Source organism: Peromyscus eremicus, chromosome 8a, assembly GCF_949786415.1.
Source record: "Peromyscus eremicus chromosome 8a, PerEre_H2_v1, whole genome shotgun sequence".
NCBI lineage: Eukaryota > Metazoa > Chordata > Mammalia > Rodentia > Cricetidae > Peromyscus > Peromyscus eremicus.
The window spans coordinates 45,350,064-45,366,927 of record NC_081423.1 but is presented as its reverse complement, the minus strand read 5'-3'; the positions used below and the strand labels follow the sequence as shown (position 1 = coordinate 45,366,927).

Sequence of the window (16,864 nt, the reverse complement as noted above, 5' to 3'; positions counted from 1 at the left end):
CAGATCCAGGCAAGCTAGGTGTCCTGTGCACATCTGTAACTCCAGCTCTGATGAGAATGGAGACAAAGAGAATTGCCGGTGCTTATTGGCACACAGCTTAGCCAAGAAAATGAGAACCGCAGATTGAGGGAGAGACCCTTCTTCAAAAGGATTACGTAGTGAATGACAGGAACACTCAATATCCTCTATTGGTCTCCTCTTCTGTTCACAGATGCGCAAATCCACACTCATATTCATACAAACGACAAACAAATATAAAAGATATCTTTAAAAAAGGATCTACTGGGGCTGGAGAAATGACCCAGTGGTTAAAAGCACTGGCTGGGTTCAATTCTTAGCACCCGCATGGTAGCTCACAACTGTCTGTAACTCCAGTTAGGGGGGATCCAACACCCTCTTTTGGCCTCCACAGGCACATAAGTGGTGCATAAACATACATGCAGGCAAAACACCCACACACAAGAGAGAGAAATAAATAAATAAGTGAGGGAGAGAGGGAGAGAGGGAGGGAGGGAGAAGAGGAAGGGAGGGAGGGAGGAAAGGAAGGAAGAAAGGGATGAAGGGAGGGAGGAAGGAAGCCTAGTGCCAAAGCAGTCCTTTGTTCAAAAATGATTCTCAATTTTCAGACAGTGATCTGAGTATTAAGTATGGGCCTTCTAAGAGCCTTGTGCAACTACCCCGTTAGGACGGCCACTCCTCGCTCTGTCTCGAGCTAGTGCTGTTTGCATTATGCTGTGGGCATCAGAGGAAGAGCTGGTAGGAAAAGGTCTCATGCGACTGTCAGGTCACAGACAGCAGCAGACAAAAAGCTGGGAACCAAGAACAACAGCCCACAGGAGAACAAGTTGCTCCAATCACAGGCTTATCGTTCACTGAAAACTGAGCACAACCCCCTCTTTTTAAGGCGCCTTTCTGCTGTCCTATTAGAATTAGTGAAAACAGGCACAAAAGTGAGCTGAAGTCTCCAGATATCTCTCAAAGGATCACAAAAGCAGAGCAGAGGATATCTGAGGCTGGCTTATACAGAGTGGGAGCTGGAGCTGTGAGACTTCGGTAGTTAGCCGGACATCACAGGACAGCTGGGGCCACCTCCTGTCACCCACAGTCACAGAAGAAAACAGTAACCTCTTCAGCTAATAGCCACCAATTATGGGCATCAAGTTGGGGGTGAGGCCAATTAGGTCTAAACAGCAGAGAAAAACAGTTCTACATCACTGAAGAACAAAACAAAAACAGAACATTAATCTGCAGTTAGGATGACCTCAATGTTGACAAGTAGTTGCTGGAAATGGCTGGAAGCAAACAATTTTCACTATGCAGTCCTTTATTACAGTAAATAGAATCATCACCAGGAGACAGGTGCCTGGAGGGTAAGGAGGAGAAGGTCAGCCAATGAGCTCCACAGTGATAATTGTGGTCTCCACTTTATTATTTATCTTGTCAATCAAAAGAATGGTTCTTTAGATAATTAGGAAACTTGGAAGTTGGTAGAATAGCCTGAAAAAGACATAAAAACTACGAGCACTCATAGAGTACTAAGTTTTATGTTGTACAGCTTTTACTGCAGTTAAAAAAAATTCACCTAGCACTATTCATGCAAGTAAGTTACTCCCTATTTTATACTGCATAATGAGTGTGTGCTATGATATTACACAATGATGCGTAGATTTAAGCCAGACAGGTTTTCAATCTTATGTTTTGGCCTCCACCCTCCATTTCTGGGAAAGAGGTGCTCAGACTTGAATGCCTTGAAGTTGCATGCAATATTCATTTACCAAGCCCTAGGATGCTTAAAAATGGTATTAGCCAAATTCTGCCTATACTCTGTAAATAAAACAGTAAAGACTAGAGGGCAATGCATCTCTTTACAACACTATGTATGAAAATTTTAAAGTCCATTGCTATGACTTTCAACACACAAACATTCTTTTCAAAACTTCTCTGTGGGGCTGAAGAGATAGCTCAGGTTAAGAATACTAGCTGTTCTTATGGAAAACCCAAGTTCAGTTACCAGCATTCACATAGCAGCTCACAACTGTCTGTACCACTTCCCTGGGATCTGAGCCCTCTTCTGGCCTCTCGGGGCACTGCACATGTGGTGCACACATACACAATACATACACATAAACTAACAACAACCCTCTGTCCTGGGCCTACAGGATATATGAAGCAGACTTTCTTTTGGGCCACCAACCAGCTCCCAAATCATGACATGGAGACTTCTTATTAGTTATGAGTGCTCAGTCTTATCTTATGCTTGTCCCACTAGCTCTTATAACTTAAATTAACCTGTTTCTTTTCATCTATGCTTTGCCTCATTCTGGGCTTTTTACCTGTCATTCTGTATGTTCTACTTTTCCTGCTTCTACCATGTCTGCTGGCTGGTGGCTGGCTGGCTCCAGGCATCTCCCTCTTTTCCCCCTCGTTCTCTTCGCCCTTCTCTATTCTCTCTGCCCACTAGCCCCACCTATCCCTCTACTGCTTAACTATTGGCTATTTAGCTTTTTATTAGACCAATCAGGTGCCTTAGGCAGGCAAGGTGAAATAGTAACATATCTTTACATAAAAATTAAACAAATGCAGCATAAATAAAAGCAACACGTCTTCACATAGTTAAAAGTAATATTCTACAACAGATATATCAGTGAGTAAAGGTGCTGATGACCTGAGTTCACTCCCTTGAAACCATGTAAAAGTAGCAGAAGAAAACCAACTCTGGGAAGGTGTTTTCTAACCTCCACATATGTGCTGTGGTACGTGCATATTTACATAGACATTATCCACACGTATAGTAATAATAAACAAAATCAACAACACCACCCTCACGGCTCACTGAGATTGCACCTGGTTGATCACTCAAGAATAGTGATGGAGATGTACAGAATTAATGTTCTTTTATTAACTAACTTTTTTTTTTAACCTCCTGACACAGAAGCCATTGCAGTCTAAGGATCAAGGAGTAATTCTCATTAAATGTTTATTAAACGAACATTTCACAAGCTATAGCTGCCACAAATAATGATTCCTCCCACAAATCTGAGCAAAATAAATAGAAAGCTTTCTGAAAAGATTCAGGACTCCAGATGCCACTAGGAGCAGGGTGATTCATGGTAAGAAGTAAAAATGGCAGTATCAATGGGAGTTTGGAAGCAGTTGATCCCAGCCCTCAGTGATGACTTTGAGAGGTTCCAGATGTCGGTGGTGGGGATCACTGCAGGTGTGGAAATACCAAAGGCACTAGACTGGCAATGGAGGGGGCGACTGAACCGCCACCATCTCAGGAGAAAACATTAGTGGGTGGTGAGTTGTTTCTTACGGAGGAGCAAAGAAAGTAATTTCTTGAGACAGAATCCCTACCTGGTGAAGGTGGTGTGAACACTTGAAATGATAACAAAGGATTCAGAATATGACATGAACTCAGGGGGAAAGCCACGTTTTGAGAGGAGTGAGTCTGATTTTGAAGGAAGTGCTATGTGGGAGAAAGCCTTTGGGAAAGGCAAGGTGAGGTGACTTGGTAAACGTCACTGGTATCTTATTTTAAGAATTGCCACCATTACCCCAGCTTCAGCAAGCACCACCTGACCAAAGTTAGCAGACATCAACATCAAGGCAAGACCCTCTGAAGGGAAAAAGGTGCTAAGTTGCTGAAACTGAGATGATTATCTGTGATAATGTAACTACTATGCAAGCTATGAGTACTTTTAGATGTAATGCTGTTGCATACTTAAATTACAACACAGAGTAAGCATAACTTTTTGTGTCTTCCTTCACTGTGATATTAGCCTAGTGCAGGAGACTGGAACCAAGCTTGCAGAAAACTCATTAACATTTCCTAGACCAAAAGCACTGTTGCTCTTTTCTCTGAGCATGCTAACAGGCTCAGCAGACACCAGCAAGGAAAATGATTAGCAGCAAGTATTTCTATGATGCCCAAGGCACACCAGGAAGTATCCTCGGTGTTTTAAATGAATTAATTCAATCCTTCAAACGACTCTATGAAGTAAAGTTGTTTCTTTTTCTTTTTGACTTTTTAAAATTAAGTTATGTGTATATGTGTGAGTGTGAGTTTGTGCACATGAGTGCAGGTGCCCGCAGAGGCTAGAAGAGGGTGTCAGATCCCTGGAGTTACAGGTGGTAGTAAGCTACCTGATGTGGATGCTGGGAAGCAAGTTCAGGCCCTCTGAAAGAGCAGCAAGTGCTCTTAACTGCTGAGCCATCTCTCCAGCCCCAGAAATGTTTCTATCTTAGAGATGAAGAAACCAAAGCACAATAAAGCTAAAGCTGGGATGGAATGGCAGGGCCAAGAGACTCGAGGCCAAGCAGGGTTTCCTTTACCTCCCTTTTAATGGCTACAGCTCTGCATCATCAGCACTGGAGGCCCAGCAGGAATGGGAATGTGACCTATGAGACCCACTAATTACAACCTCCACTTCACTGTCACGATTTGAACTTGAAAGGGACACTGTGCAACAAGAGGAAGAGGGTAATACTCAAAGGCCTAAAAATGGTGCATTGAAGGACTGTGGAATCAGTGAACAAACACAAAACCAGACAAGGGTTTTGTATAACAGTAATTTTAAAAAAAGAATAGAATATACTGTCTTGAGATTCAGTTTATTAAAAAAAGAAGAGAAGAAGAAGAAGAAGAAGAAGAAGAAGAAGAAGAAGAAGAAGAAGAAGAAGAAGAAGAGAAAGAGAAAGGAAGGAAGGAAGGAAGGAAGGAAGGAAGGAAGGAAGGAAGGAAGGAAGGAAGGGAAAGGAAAGGAACAGAAAAGGCCAGGTAGTGGTGGTGCACGCCTTTACTCCCAGCACCCTGAGGCAGAGGCAGATGGATCTCTGAGTTTGAGGCCAGCCTGGTCTACAGAGTGAGTTCCAGGACGGTCAGGGCTACACAGAGAAACCCTGTCTCAAAAAAACCAAAACCAAACAAACAAACATAAAATCAAATCCAGCCAAGTTGGTATCTCTTTTGCATCCACACACACTGAGGAGGGCAGCAAGCAAGAGGCATGTCTTCTAGCATGGGCTGCACATTTGCATCTAATGGGTAAAATATGCACCCTGAGGGGATGAAATCAGTAGAAATAAATACCACCAAATTCAAGTTCATGCAACACAAAATGAACACCACTAAAATAAGACAAAAGTATTTGTGTTTTCAGTCATCTACCTGAGAGGGGAAGGTCCGGCAGGTCCAAGCGCTGAGCCATCCCTTTGCTGGCAGGCCGCATGGTGCTGTAAGTCGAATGTCTCTGTCAAAACAAAGGGCACCTCAGCATGATGAGCTTGCAGTGTAAACACAGCAGAGCACAAGTGCACACTGCTATGCCTGTACACAATTCTTAAACACATCGTAACAACCTAGAGAGCTTTTAAAGTAACTTATCTTTTCAAACGGTATTAAGTCCAATTGGCTTAAAGAGAACATTAATGAAAGGATAATCCCCAGTTCACTTCCACCACCTATTTCTTTTTCCCAGTGGCAATTGTTACTAATCTGCTTTATACATATCCTTTCTGGAATATTCCATACATTCTCAAGGATATCTGTAACACAATGTTTTAAGTGAGGTGGACCAGCATGCCTATGATCTCAGCACTGGAAAGCAAGAGGCAGAAGAATCCTGAAATGATGGGGAAGGGTACAGAAAAGGGGGAATTTGTTGGCCAGCTAATCTAGCAAATTGGTCAGCTCCATGTTCACTGGAAGACCCTGTGTCAAAAATAAGAGGGGAAGCTATGAGGAAGACACTTGATGTTGACCTCAATTCTTCACACATACATGCACAAATATGCACACCTACAGACAAACATAGACCACACATGCACATACTACACACACACACACACACACACACACACACACACACACACACACCCCTTTTGGATTTCAGTGATCAAAGAGTACATGCAAAGATGATCCAGATCACCAATCAGGAAAACACAATCAAAACCAGGAGACACCATTACATTCTAACTTTTAAGACCATTATCTAAAAACAAAAGAAAAAAAAAGTAGCAAGTATTTGGTGACAATATGAAAAAATTAGAATCTCTGTGCACTATTGGTGGGAATATAATAATGCTAGAGAAAATAGAGTGAAGGTTCCTCAAAAAATTCAAAAAAAAGTCATATGTGGTGGCGCACACCTCTAAGTCCAGCACTTGGGAGGAAGAAGCAGGCAAATCTTTATGGGTTTGTGGCCAGCCTAGACTTTATTTTGAGTTCAAGTTCAGCCAGAGCTGCTTAGCAAGACACTGTCTCAAAAAATAAAATAAAACTTCAAGCCGGGCAGTGGTGGCGCACGCCTTTAATCCCAGCACTCGGGAGGCAGAGGCCGGCGGATCTCTGTGAGTTCGAGGCCAGCCTGGGCTACCAAATGAGTTCCAGGAAAGGCGCAAAGCTACACAGAAAAACCCTGTCTCGAAAAACAAAACAAAACAAAACAAAAAAAAAAAAAAAAAAAAAAACTTCAAAATAGGTCTATTGTATGACTCTACTAGGTTTTTAACCAGAAGAATTGAAATCAGGATCTTCAAGAGGTATCTGTATACTCATGCTGATTGCAACATTATTCACAACAGTCAAGAGGTGGAATCTGCCTAAATGTTTGTCCAGCAAAGGCTGTTGGATAGCAGAGTCTGTCCTACTTCTGGAAAAAGCTCTGGTGATCTGCAAACCAACAACTCGTTTATAGTTAGCAATACTTCGCTGAACACTGGAAAACCCCAGAGTGTGGTTATCCTAATCCATTTGACACTTGAGTTAAATACCTAGTATCATCCCCATAGATACAAGTGCAGATTTCATCACACTCACACACACACACACACACACACACACACACACACACAACTACTACTACTACTACTACTACTACTACTACTACTACTACTACTACTACTACTACGGTAAACAAAAATACCATGTCTATAAAAACACAAATGTTAACACATCACTATACTTATTGGGTGCCATTTGGCTTTGTTTGTTGAATATATCTTGGAGTTAATTCTATGTGGGCTTGGAGCTGCACTGGACTCTGCCAGGCTGTATCCACCACCCTGACAGATTTACATGAGAACTGCAGTATGAATGGCCATATGATCCAGAGGGGCCTCTGCAGCCTGAATTCTACCAACGGCCATGTGCCTTTAAGGGCCATGTGGTTGATTCTCTGCACTTTAGCTAGGAAACGAAGTGACATTGATAGTCATGGAGATTGTTGAGAGGATCAGATGACTAAAAATCCATTCAGAATAATTCAAGCATCTCATCGGTTAGCCACTATTGTTTTGAAAGTTCATTTAACCCACCCTCAGGAACAGCAGTACTGACCTTGATATGGGTGTTATGAACACTGTCTATACACAGGGTACACAGAACCATCTTGAAACTTTTTAGGGGTCCCACTCTACATTGATATTAAGCATGAAATGTATGGTTCTCAGTGGTCCTCATAAATAAAAATGTTGTAGAATACAATTTTCAAAAAACATTCTGAAATCTCATTTTTGAAGTCAGCATGTGAAGTAAAAGGTTCCCTAACAATTTAGTGTTATGGAAAAGCATCCAAAATTTCCCCACTAAATGTTATTACTGGCAATATATCAGATTAATGAATTTCCTAGAGAGGGGCTATTTCCTAGAGAAATATTGTTCAATGGGAAGAGTACTGGCTGCTCTTCCCAGAGGAGCAGGATTCAATCACTAGCACCCATATGGCGCTCACCACCACCTGTAATAACAGTTCCAGAGGATCTGATACCCTTTTCTGGCCTCTGAGAGCACTAGGCATGCCCATGGTACAAATATATACAAACATGCCAAACACCCATACACATAAAACTAAGAAAAGAAAAAACAATTTGAGAGAGAGTATACATGAATGAACACTGGCACCTGTATGTCACAATTAGGAAAACATAGTTTACATAATTGACTCTGCTGGCTAGTTTTGTGTCAATTTGACATGAACTAGAGTCATTTAGGAAGAGGGCACTTCAGTTGAGAAAATGCCCTCACCAGATTAGCCCGTGGGCAAGCCTGCAGGGCATTTTTGTGATTAATGATTGATGTGGGAGAGCCCAACCCACATGGAGTGATGCCACTCCTGGGCTGGTGGTCCTGAATGGCATAAGGAAGCAGGCTGAGCAAGCCATGGAAGCAAGCCAGTAAGCAACACACCCCCATGGCCTCTGCAAGGTTCCTGCCTTGCCCTGAGTTTCTTCCGTGATGACTCCAAGCTCTAAGATGAAATAAACCCTTTTCTCCCCAAGTTACTTTAGGTCATGCATGGTGTTTTATCACAGCAATAGAAACCCCAATTAAGACACTGGCATAAAGCAAAAGTGTGGTGATCACAGGACAATATAGCACGTGGAGAACCACAAGGCTGGTTCTCTCCTACCACTGTGGGTTCTAGCGATCAAGCTTGGTTAGGCTTGCAAGACAAGTGCCTTTACCCACCGAGCCATCTCAACAACCCAGGGATTTTCTTTTTTATTTGTAGAGCTGGAGACTGAACCCATGACCTTGTCTATACTAGGCGAGCACTCTACTACAGAACTATACTCCAGCTCCTAAGGTTTTTCTCTTTGTTTAAATCAAGAAAAGTAACCAAGACTCATGGTAACCCCAGCTACTCAGAAGGTTGACACAGAAGGATTAAAAATTCAAGACTTATCTGGGGCCTGGGCAACTTATCAAGACCCTATCTCAAAAAACTAAACAAGAGCTTGGGACATAGCTCAGTGGTAGAGAGCTTGCTTAGCATGTTCAATTGCCAGTGTCACAAAGATATTTCCCAAATACACTTGGCTGTTACCCACCAAGATGAGAATACATGTTTTCTTTCTTTGTTACTATGGTAAGTTCCTGATTCTTCTCAATAGTTAAAACCTTGCATTCTTGGAATAAACCCCCTTTGACATGTTTTTCATATGCTGTTCAATTAGGTTTGACAAAATTTTGTTCAAGAATTTTACATGGAGGTTCATGAGAGACTCGCCTTTTAATTGTCTTGTCTTTTTTGTTCTTACCAAAAATAATAAAACTACCATGGCTCATGAGTTGAAAAGTTTAACCCTTTTTTTTTAGTCTTTGTTTGAATTCATGATTAACATGATGTTATTCATGATTCATTCATTATTCATGATGTTATTCCCTTCCTTAAGAGTTTGGGATTTTATTATTAAGCATTCTGAGTCTGGTGTTTCCTTTGTAGAAATAATTTAAACTCCAGACTACTAAAATAAACATAAACTTTTTCTGATTTTCTAAGATTTTTTCAAAGTTATCAGCACAAAATAATAATTTATAATATTTTCTTATTATTATGAGATTTTAAAAAAGGTTTATTTTCATTTAGTTGTGTGTGTGTGTGTGTGTGTGTGTGTGTGTGTGTGTGTGTGTGTGCCATGTGTGAGGGTACCTGTGGAAGTTAGAAGGAATCCCTGGAACCAATGGTTCTCCTTCAGTTGCTCTGGCTTCTGGCTTCTGTCACTTTATGGAGAAACTGTGGTCTTGTCCTGGCTCCCTTGACATCAGAGGCCCGGCCCTGAGTGTCCTACAATGCTTCTTTTTGTCTCTAGCAGTTTTAACTGACGTGCCCAGTGTGGCTCTCTTTGTACACTTCTAGCTTGGGTTCACTGTCATTCTTGCCTGTGGCTGGACTCTCTACCAGCTCTGGAAACTCTTGGCTTCCTCTCTTCACATCTCTCTCCTGCCAGATCTAATCCCAGGAACTCCACAGATCTTTTCATTCTTCCCTTATTATCTGCACTTCAGCTGAAATATTTCTGCCATCTTGTAGTCAGTCCCTCGAAAGTCCCTAGTAAATGTTTAATTTATAACTTAATTTTTACACTTGAGTCTTTAGTTAAGTCATGTGTTTGTTTGTTTTTTAAATAGGGATTCTCTGTATAGCCTTGGCTGTCCTGAAACTTAGTCTATAGACCAGGCTGGCCTCAAACTCAGTGATCTGTCTGCCTCTGCCTCCTGAGGGCTGGTATAAAGGCGTGCGCCACCACACTCAGCCTAAGTCATGTAATTTTTAATGGGTTCTTTTTTATAGTTGTTGTTTGTGCTGGTATGTATTTTCTTGACTGCATTCATCTCTTCTTTTAAAGTCTGTGTCTAATACCATCAATATAAGGACCTTCTATGCCTGTTGTTTATTGTTTGTTGTGAGTTTTATAAAGTTTTTTGGTGTCATTTAGCCTATGTGCCTGGGATTCTATAAACTGACTAGAGGACTCTATATGGAAATGAATAGCTGTGCCAGGTGGTGGGAGCACATGCCTTTAAACAGCAGCACTTGGGAGGCAGAAGGCACATCTCTGAGTTCAAGGCCAGCCTGGTCTACAAAGCAGAGCTCCAGGATATCCAGGGCTACAAAGAGAAACCTTGTCTCAAAAAACAAAACAAAAAAACAAACAAACAAAAAAAGAAAATGAATAGCTGTAAGATAAGATTCCCTTATGAAATTACCTCCCTCCAAAGATTTACTTCTGCTTCCAGGAGGTGGTGAGAGTGGGGGAAGAGCACCCAGACACAAACTCATATTTCTGTGGGTTTTTGTTTTTGTTTTGTTTTGTTTTGTTTTGTTTGTTTGTTTTTGTTTTTTTTTTTTGTTTTTTTGGGTTTTTTTTTTTTGGTTTTTCGAGACAGGGTTTCTCTGTGTAGCTTTGTGCCTTTCCTGGGACTCACTTGGTAGTCCAGGCTGGCCTCGAACTCACAGAGATCCGTCTGGCTCTGCCTCCCGAGTGCTGGGATTAAAGGCGTGCGCCACCACCGCCTGGCTTCTGTGGGTTTTTAAACTCAACAAATAAGCCAGCATGGTGGTGCTCGCTTTTGATCTCAGTACCTAAGAGGCAGAGTGGGCAGATCTCCATGAATTCAAGGCCAGCCTGGTCTACATAGGAAGCTCTAGGCCAGCCAGGGCTACATAGTGAAACACCCCCCCCCCAAAAAAAACCTTTTAACAAAATAAAAAGCTTCTTTGATACTAAGGAAGAATATTTTAATAAGCTAATAGAAAGATATTTAAATGATATAAAAATCTTAAAGCCGGGGGGAGAACAAGGGAATCCGTGGCTGATATGTAGAACTGAATTGTATTGCAAAATAAAAATAAAAAAAATTAAAAAAAAATCTTAAAGCCATGAAAGAAAACACAGAACAGTATTTTCTTAAGTAAAACATTTCAGGAAAAACAAACAAAACTACCTTTTCAGTAAAAGGAAATTATGATGTTACAAGATAAAACAGTCACTTCTAAAAAAAAGCCAGGTGGCTTGCTGTGTGTGTAGGTGTATGCATGAGTATAGGTGCCAGTGAAGGGGCCAGATTCATTAGACTCTTGGAGCCAGAGTTGCGACAGCTGTGAGGCTCCATATGAGTGCTGGAAACTAAACCTGGTTCTTCGTAAGAGTAGTGACTTCACTTAACCACTGAGCCATCTTCCAGCCCCCAATAGAAGCATTCTGTACAAAAAAATAAAGGTTGAAGAGAATGCATCAAAGTGTCTCATAAACATGAAAAAGCTGAAACCACATAGAAAAGTGGTCAGCACAAATGTAAGTACATACATGGAATATGTAAAGCAACATTACATAGTCATGTATGAAGAAGTGCACAAGCCACAAAAGTGAAACCAAGTGTCATCTCACTTACTAAAATCCTTGATGTGTATGGGATGTCAAAATTCTTGGGAAACAGCACTTCTGTGTGAACAAAGTGTATGTGGAAGGAACTCATCTATCAAGCGTTTCAATGTGCGAGGACAGAGCCAATCTACTTCCCGGTTTTAGTGGTACTCTTCCCACTTCTAGGGATCGGTTTTCAGAGTTCTAAGGACTAGCTCCCTCATTGCTCACAGTTAGCAGAGACTGGAAAGTTAAAAGGTATGCTTTCTAAACTTCTTAAAGCTTGTTCACCACGTCACTCGGCTTCTGTCAGACAGGCCCACTCTCAAAACTCTGCAAGGTGCCAGGAGGGTGCGGCTGCCTGCTCCTGTTTCTGCTGGCTGTGGATGCATTTGCTTTCCCAACACAGAGGAGTTCTGGGGTCTGAACCCACAGTTACGGTATTACGAGGCATGTGTTTTGCTGTTCTGGACGCACATGTGGAAGTAGATAGCCCTGAAGCTGATCTTAGGTCTTGACGGAGGCCATGGTCCTAAAGAAGTACTTAGTGAAGGGTGTTCTGAATCAAGCAAAAACAGAAGCACGTTTAAGGGCCAACTTGAGATGTTAGAAAGCCTTTCCCACGAGCTCACCAAGGCTTTAGTTATCTCTTCTAGTCTTGAAGTACCAAAGTCTCTGAACTAAATTCCTTTCTGCTAACTAGAGCAATTTCTAACATTTTGAAATGAATCTTGAGATGCACTCATACAGAAATAGTGCCTCAAGAGGTCAAAAGTTTGCACAAGGACCTTTACTGTATTGTTTTTGTACTAAGTTAAATCTACAATGACCGAAACAGCCATCAAGTGTGACTAAGTAACTGTGTATGATGTAGATGTGGGCTTTAAGAAAGAATTGGCTATGTCAACGGAGATCAACATCAGAAGTTCCTTTGATATATTCCTTCACCGGATCAACAGAACTTCATTGAGCTCCACTGTGATGTGAAGTGATGACTGTCACCCACAGTTCTAGCCAAGAGACCTAGTAGTGAGCAAAATACCAAATATCTCTGTAGTCACAGGTCTTATACTCAATACTAAGTGGAATGAGTATTGGAGGGATGTATGTTCCAATTTATAAATCCTCTTGCTCCACAGGCACACACTCATAAGTGTTAGGAACACCTAGAAGGTTACATGAAGAGCTGCCTGCATCTGGGTTCTTCTATACCTGCATTGGAGAGACAGCAGCTGCTGGAGCAGTCCTCACTGGGATTCCACTCAGGGGGCTTCTGGGAGTCTTGTGGACAGAAATACTCTGTCCAGCTCCACCTGTTAAGGAGAGAGTGAACATGAATACTTAAATCTAGTTCAAAACTGCAAATAATGTTTTTTGATCTGTTACCCCTTTTTGGTGACTTAAAAATCTCATGATGATCTATGTGTAGTGGTGTACACATTAGTGCCAGCAGTCAGGACTCGGGACTTGGGAGGGAGGCAGAGGTTAGCCTGGTCTACATAGTGAACTCCAGGACAACCAGGGCTATGTAGAGAGACCTTGAATCAAAGCAAAACAAAACAAAACAAAGCAATAACCCCCCTACTCACAATGCTAGGTATAACATTTACTCTATTATTATCTTTTTCTCCTCTACACTAGAGCTGGATTGGGGAAATAAAAGGGGGAGAGTTAGCTGAGCGAGAACTGGTCTCAGATGTTGATATGGGGGAAGAGGGAAAGGAATATACAATGAGATTTCTCTTGGGGGTAAGCAACAAGAACGTTAATGCACAAATCATTACTGATGACTCACGCTCTATCTACAGACTGACTCACCGGGTTTTCCTGCCTCTCAATATGTTGTCTGTCTAATCTTAATCTAAACATTTTGGAAACTATTTTAGCAGAGACAACCAGATCATTTTAAAATTAGCCACTGATCCAGTTTTCCAATACATTTGTGGCAGTCAAAAGAAGCAAGTTATCTCTATTATGAACAGAAGCACAATGTTTCTTCAACATACTATATTTGTGTATATGCTTAAGGTATGAATGTATAATTGCCTTCTGTGTGTAAGATGCACAACCAAAGGGAAATTGTGAGTCAGACTACAGCAGGAAAAGCTGGCAACAAACCCAGGATCAGAAACAACAGACAAATCAGCAGGAAAGCTCACATCTAAGACTAAGTAGAAAGATGTCTAACAGCATATTGCAAGTGAGGATGATTGAGACTCCTAACAACGGGGCCAAATGCACACAGGTGATGCTCATTTCCTGGGCAATAATGCTGCTGACTATCCTTGCCAGTTCTCCGAAGACAGGAAGGTGGCCCTGAAAGTGATGACTCTGTGAGGTAGGAAAGGAATGAAGAGGTACGACAGGAAGTGGAAGTAGGGATGAGGCTGCCTCAGCATTACCCATGGCCTCACAGCCTCATCATGGCTCCCTGCAGAGTGGCATTAGCTAGAGTGAGCCCTTGGTTCTACCAGCTTGGGGCCAATGTGGCAGAAACAGGCTTGCTATGTAGGCTAGGGTTTGAATGTATGGTTTTGTAAAATACCTGAGTGTCCTAAGTCAAATGACTTGATCAGTGACTTCACAGTGGTCGCAGAGTCTGAAGGAGCTGGAGATGTTCTGTTGATGTAGACTCCACGCCACCGGCCAGCAGCATCAACCTCCGGGGGCTCTGTCCCTTCATTCACAGGTCTGTATGGCAAAGAGCACACCAAATTGAAAAGGTGGAGGGTGCCCTCACAGGGGGAAAGACAGATGGAAACAAAACCAATGTGGACAATATGCATGAAGCTGGAAGGGGAATCCCAACTTTAAAACTAGCTTTCTGAATTTTAAGTTATCTTTTATACTTTCTTAGTTAACAGTCAGAAATAATATATTTATAAATGGAATGGTATCTCTAAGTGAAAAATACATGACTATCTCTGAAAATGTGAAGAAACATGTAAGTGTTACTTATCATAAATAACTGTCAGCAGTGTACACAGTGGACTGGCCTGTGGGCACGTGCTCCAAACCTCATGTGGCACACTCAGAGGTTGGATAGGTGAATCCCAGGAGTCCTTTTTAGCTAAGGTTTCCTATGACTTAGACTCCCCATCAGAGACTTGGGCCAGAGCCAGCACATGAGGCATTTACTATGTTGACACAGATTGTAACAGAGACAAGGTGCTCCTAGGGTTAGAGTTATGGTTGCAGCTTTCTAAATAGGCAGGCAACCTATGGTTTAGGGTTCCCATCACAGTGAAGGCCACAGCTCTTCTGGTAGCCTGGTTGTATTGTAACTTCAGAAAGCTGTTCCTGGAAGCTCAGTCTACAATCTAGTTGATTCAGTTTTCTCAGGAATTCCCCAAGTTACTTAACACTGTTTTGCCTAAGCCAACTAAAATGCAATCCATTACATACACCTTCTTCGTATGAATCTTGCCCTCTGAGAGTAAGACTGAAAATTCTGTGTGAAGCTTCCACTCTCATGCAAATTTTCTAGTATGTTGTGTGGTTTCTAAACACCAGCAGAGACTCATAGGGTAGACCATTAAAGACAGATCATATGATTCAGCTCTCATGTGTGGCTTTCTTATCTAGAGGATTTTAGGATGTCATTTAATCTCCTTGTGAATGAGCCAAGATGAGAATTCCCAACCTCCCTGTTGCTAAATCACTGCACTTTTTATTATATCATATTGCCACAGCTGTTATGCAAGATGACTAATTCATGAGAAAGGCTTAAAACAGAATATTTCTGGAAATATATTTTAATAAGGTCAGTGAAGGTTTAAAATATTTCCCAATTTTTTGAAACTAATCTAGCTATGCATAAGCTCTGACGGTTGAATTTACTTGTCCTTAATTCTCTTAGCTTTCTTCTACTGCTCTATGATCAACACAAAAGGCTAAATTTAAGTGAGGTGCAATTAAAGCACATCAACTACTCTGCCCTATACTCTTCAGTGCATTGCGATTCTTTTTGAGCGGAAAAAAAAAAAATCAGTAAACTGAAAACTTCCCTGGAAGAAACTACCAGGCATTTCAGAAATGGTAACTGACTGATTTTTTTTTTTTTAAAGTAATTTCTAGTGACTTGATGCAAAGAGGTGGTTGTTTTGTTTCGCACCTTGTGTTACATGGTATAAAATCAGATGGTGAGCCAGTGTGATCGTGTGACCTGTGGCCCCAGATACTTAGGAGGCCAAGGGAAGGTCACTTGAGCCCAGGAATTTGAGGCCACGCTGGGCAAAATGGGAAGAGTCCACCTCAAAAAATGAAATAAATAAAAGAATTAAAGAACAAAGGAAAATCAGCAGGTAGATATGCAGAAAGAAAATGAAACCAGGTTAAGAGATCAGGTCTGGATAGAAAAAAAAAATCTTATTCCCACCTTAGCGACTCTCAAGCACATCAAACATTTACCTGGCTTATTGCCAAGGAGCAACCAAGGCAGGTCATTTTAAAAATTTTACTTAAATGTCATTCCTTGTTATTTTAATAGGAATAAAATGGAGGATCCCACACACTGCAAGTTATTCTTTTTAGGTGTCTAAGTTTCCCAGTGATTTGAAACATCAAATGGGTAAGTGGAAAGATTCATTTAGGCCTCATAAGGACATAGCAATACAAATTAATGTAAAGGATGCCTATTTTCACATATCCAAAAATGATACTCACTGACCAATCAGCTGTCTTGGCTTTAATAGTAAGAATAAGTCTGAACATTATCAACTGAAAATTTGAAATTTGAAATGATCAAACATCTGAAATTAGGGACTAGAGAGATGGCTCAGCTCTGACTGCTCTTTTGGAAGACCCAGGTTTGATTCCCAGCACCCACACAGCAGCTCACAACTGTCTGTAACTCCAGTTCCAGGAGATCAAATGCCCTCTTCTGATTTCCATGGACACCAGGAAGGCATGTGGTATATATATACATACATGTAGAGAAAAATTCATATATATGTATATATGAGTATATATGTATACATATATTCTTTACAAAAATTCTGTAGTCTTTTGAATGTCAATATGGTGCCACTAGGAAATTCCGTACTTGACCCCATATGTCAGATTGTGGGTACATTAAAGGCATAATACAAAGTCACCTTCAGGCTATGTATATGTGTATATGAAACATCAGTAAATTTGAGGAAAAGGAATGGGTCACAATCCTCCAGATATCTAATTATACATATGTAAATATCTAAAAGAAAAAAAAAAACAA

General features: G+C 41.2%; 1 protein-coding gene across 1 annotated transcript in view; it reads right to left on the bottom strand.

Moving 5' to 3' along the window:
• Window positions 1-16,864, bottom strand: part of Specc1 (sperm antigen with calponin homology and coiled-coil domains 1) — a 206,036-nt gene that overhangs the window by 76,246 nt on the left and 112,926 nt on the right. The window contains exons 7-9 of the mRNA XM_059270864.1: window positions 14,195-14,340; window positions 12,862-12,962; window positions 5,171-5,252 (exon numbers count right to left, since the gene is read on the bottom strand). Coding sequence (XP_059126847.1) covers window positions 5,171-5,252; window positions 12,862-12,962; window positions 14,195-14,340 — 329 coding nt within the window. The remainder of the gene's footprint in view (window positions 1-5,170; window positions 5,253-12,861; window positions 12,963-14,194; window positions 14,341-16,864) is intronic.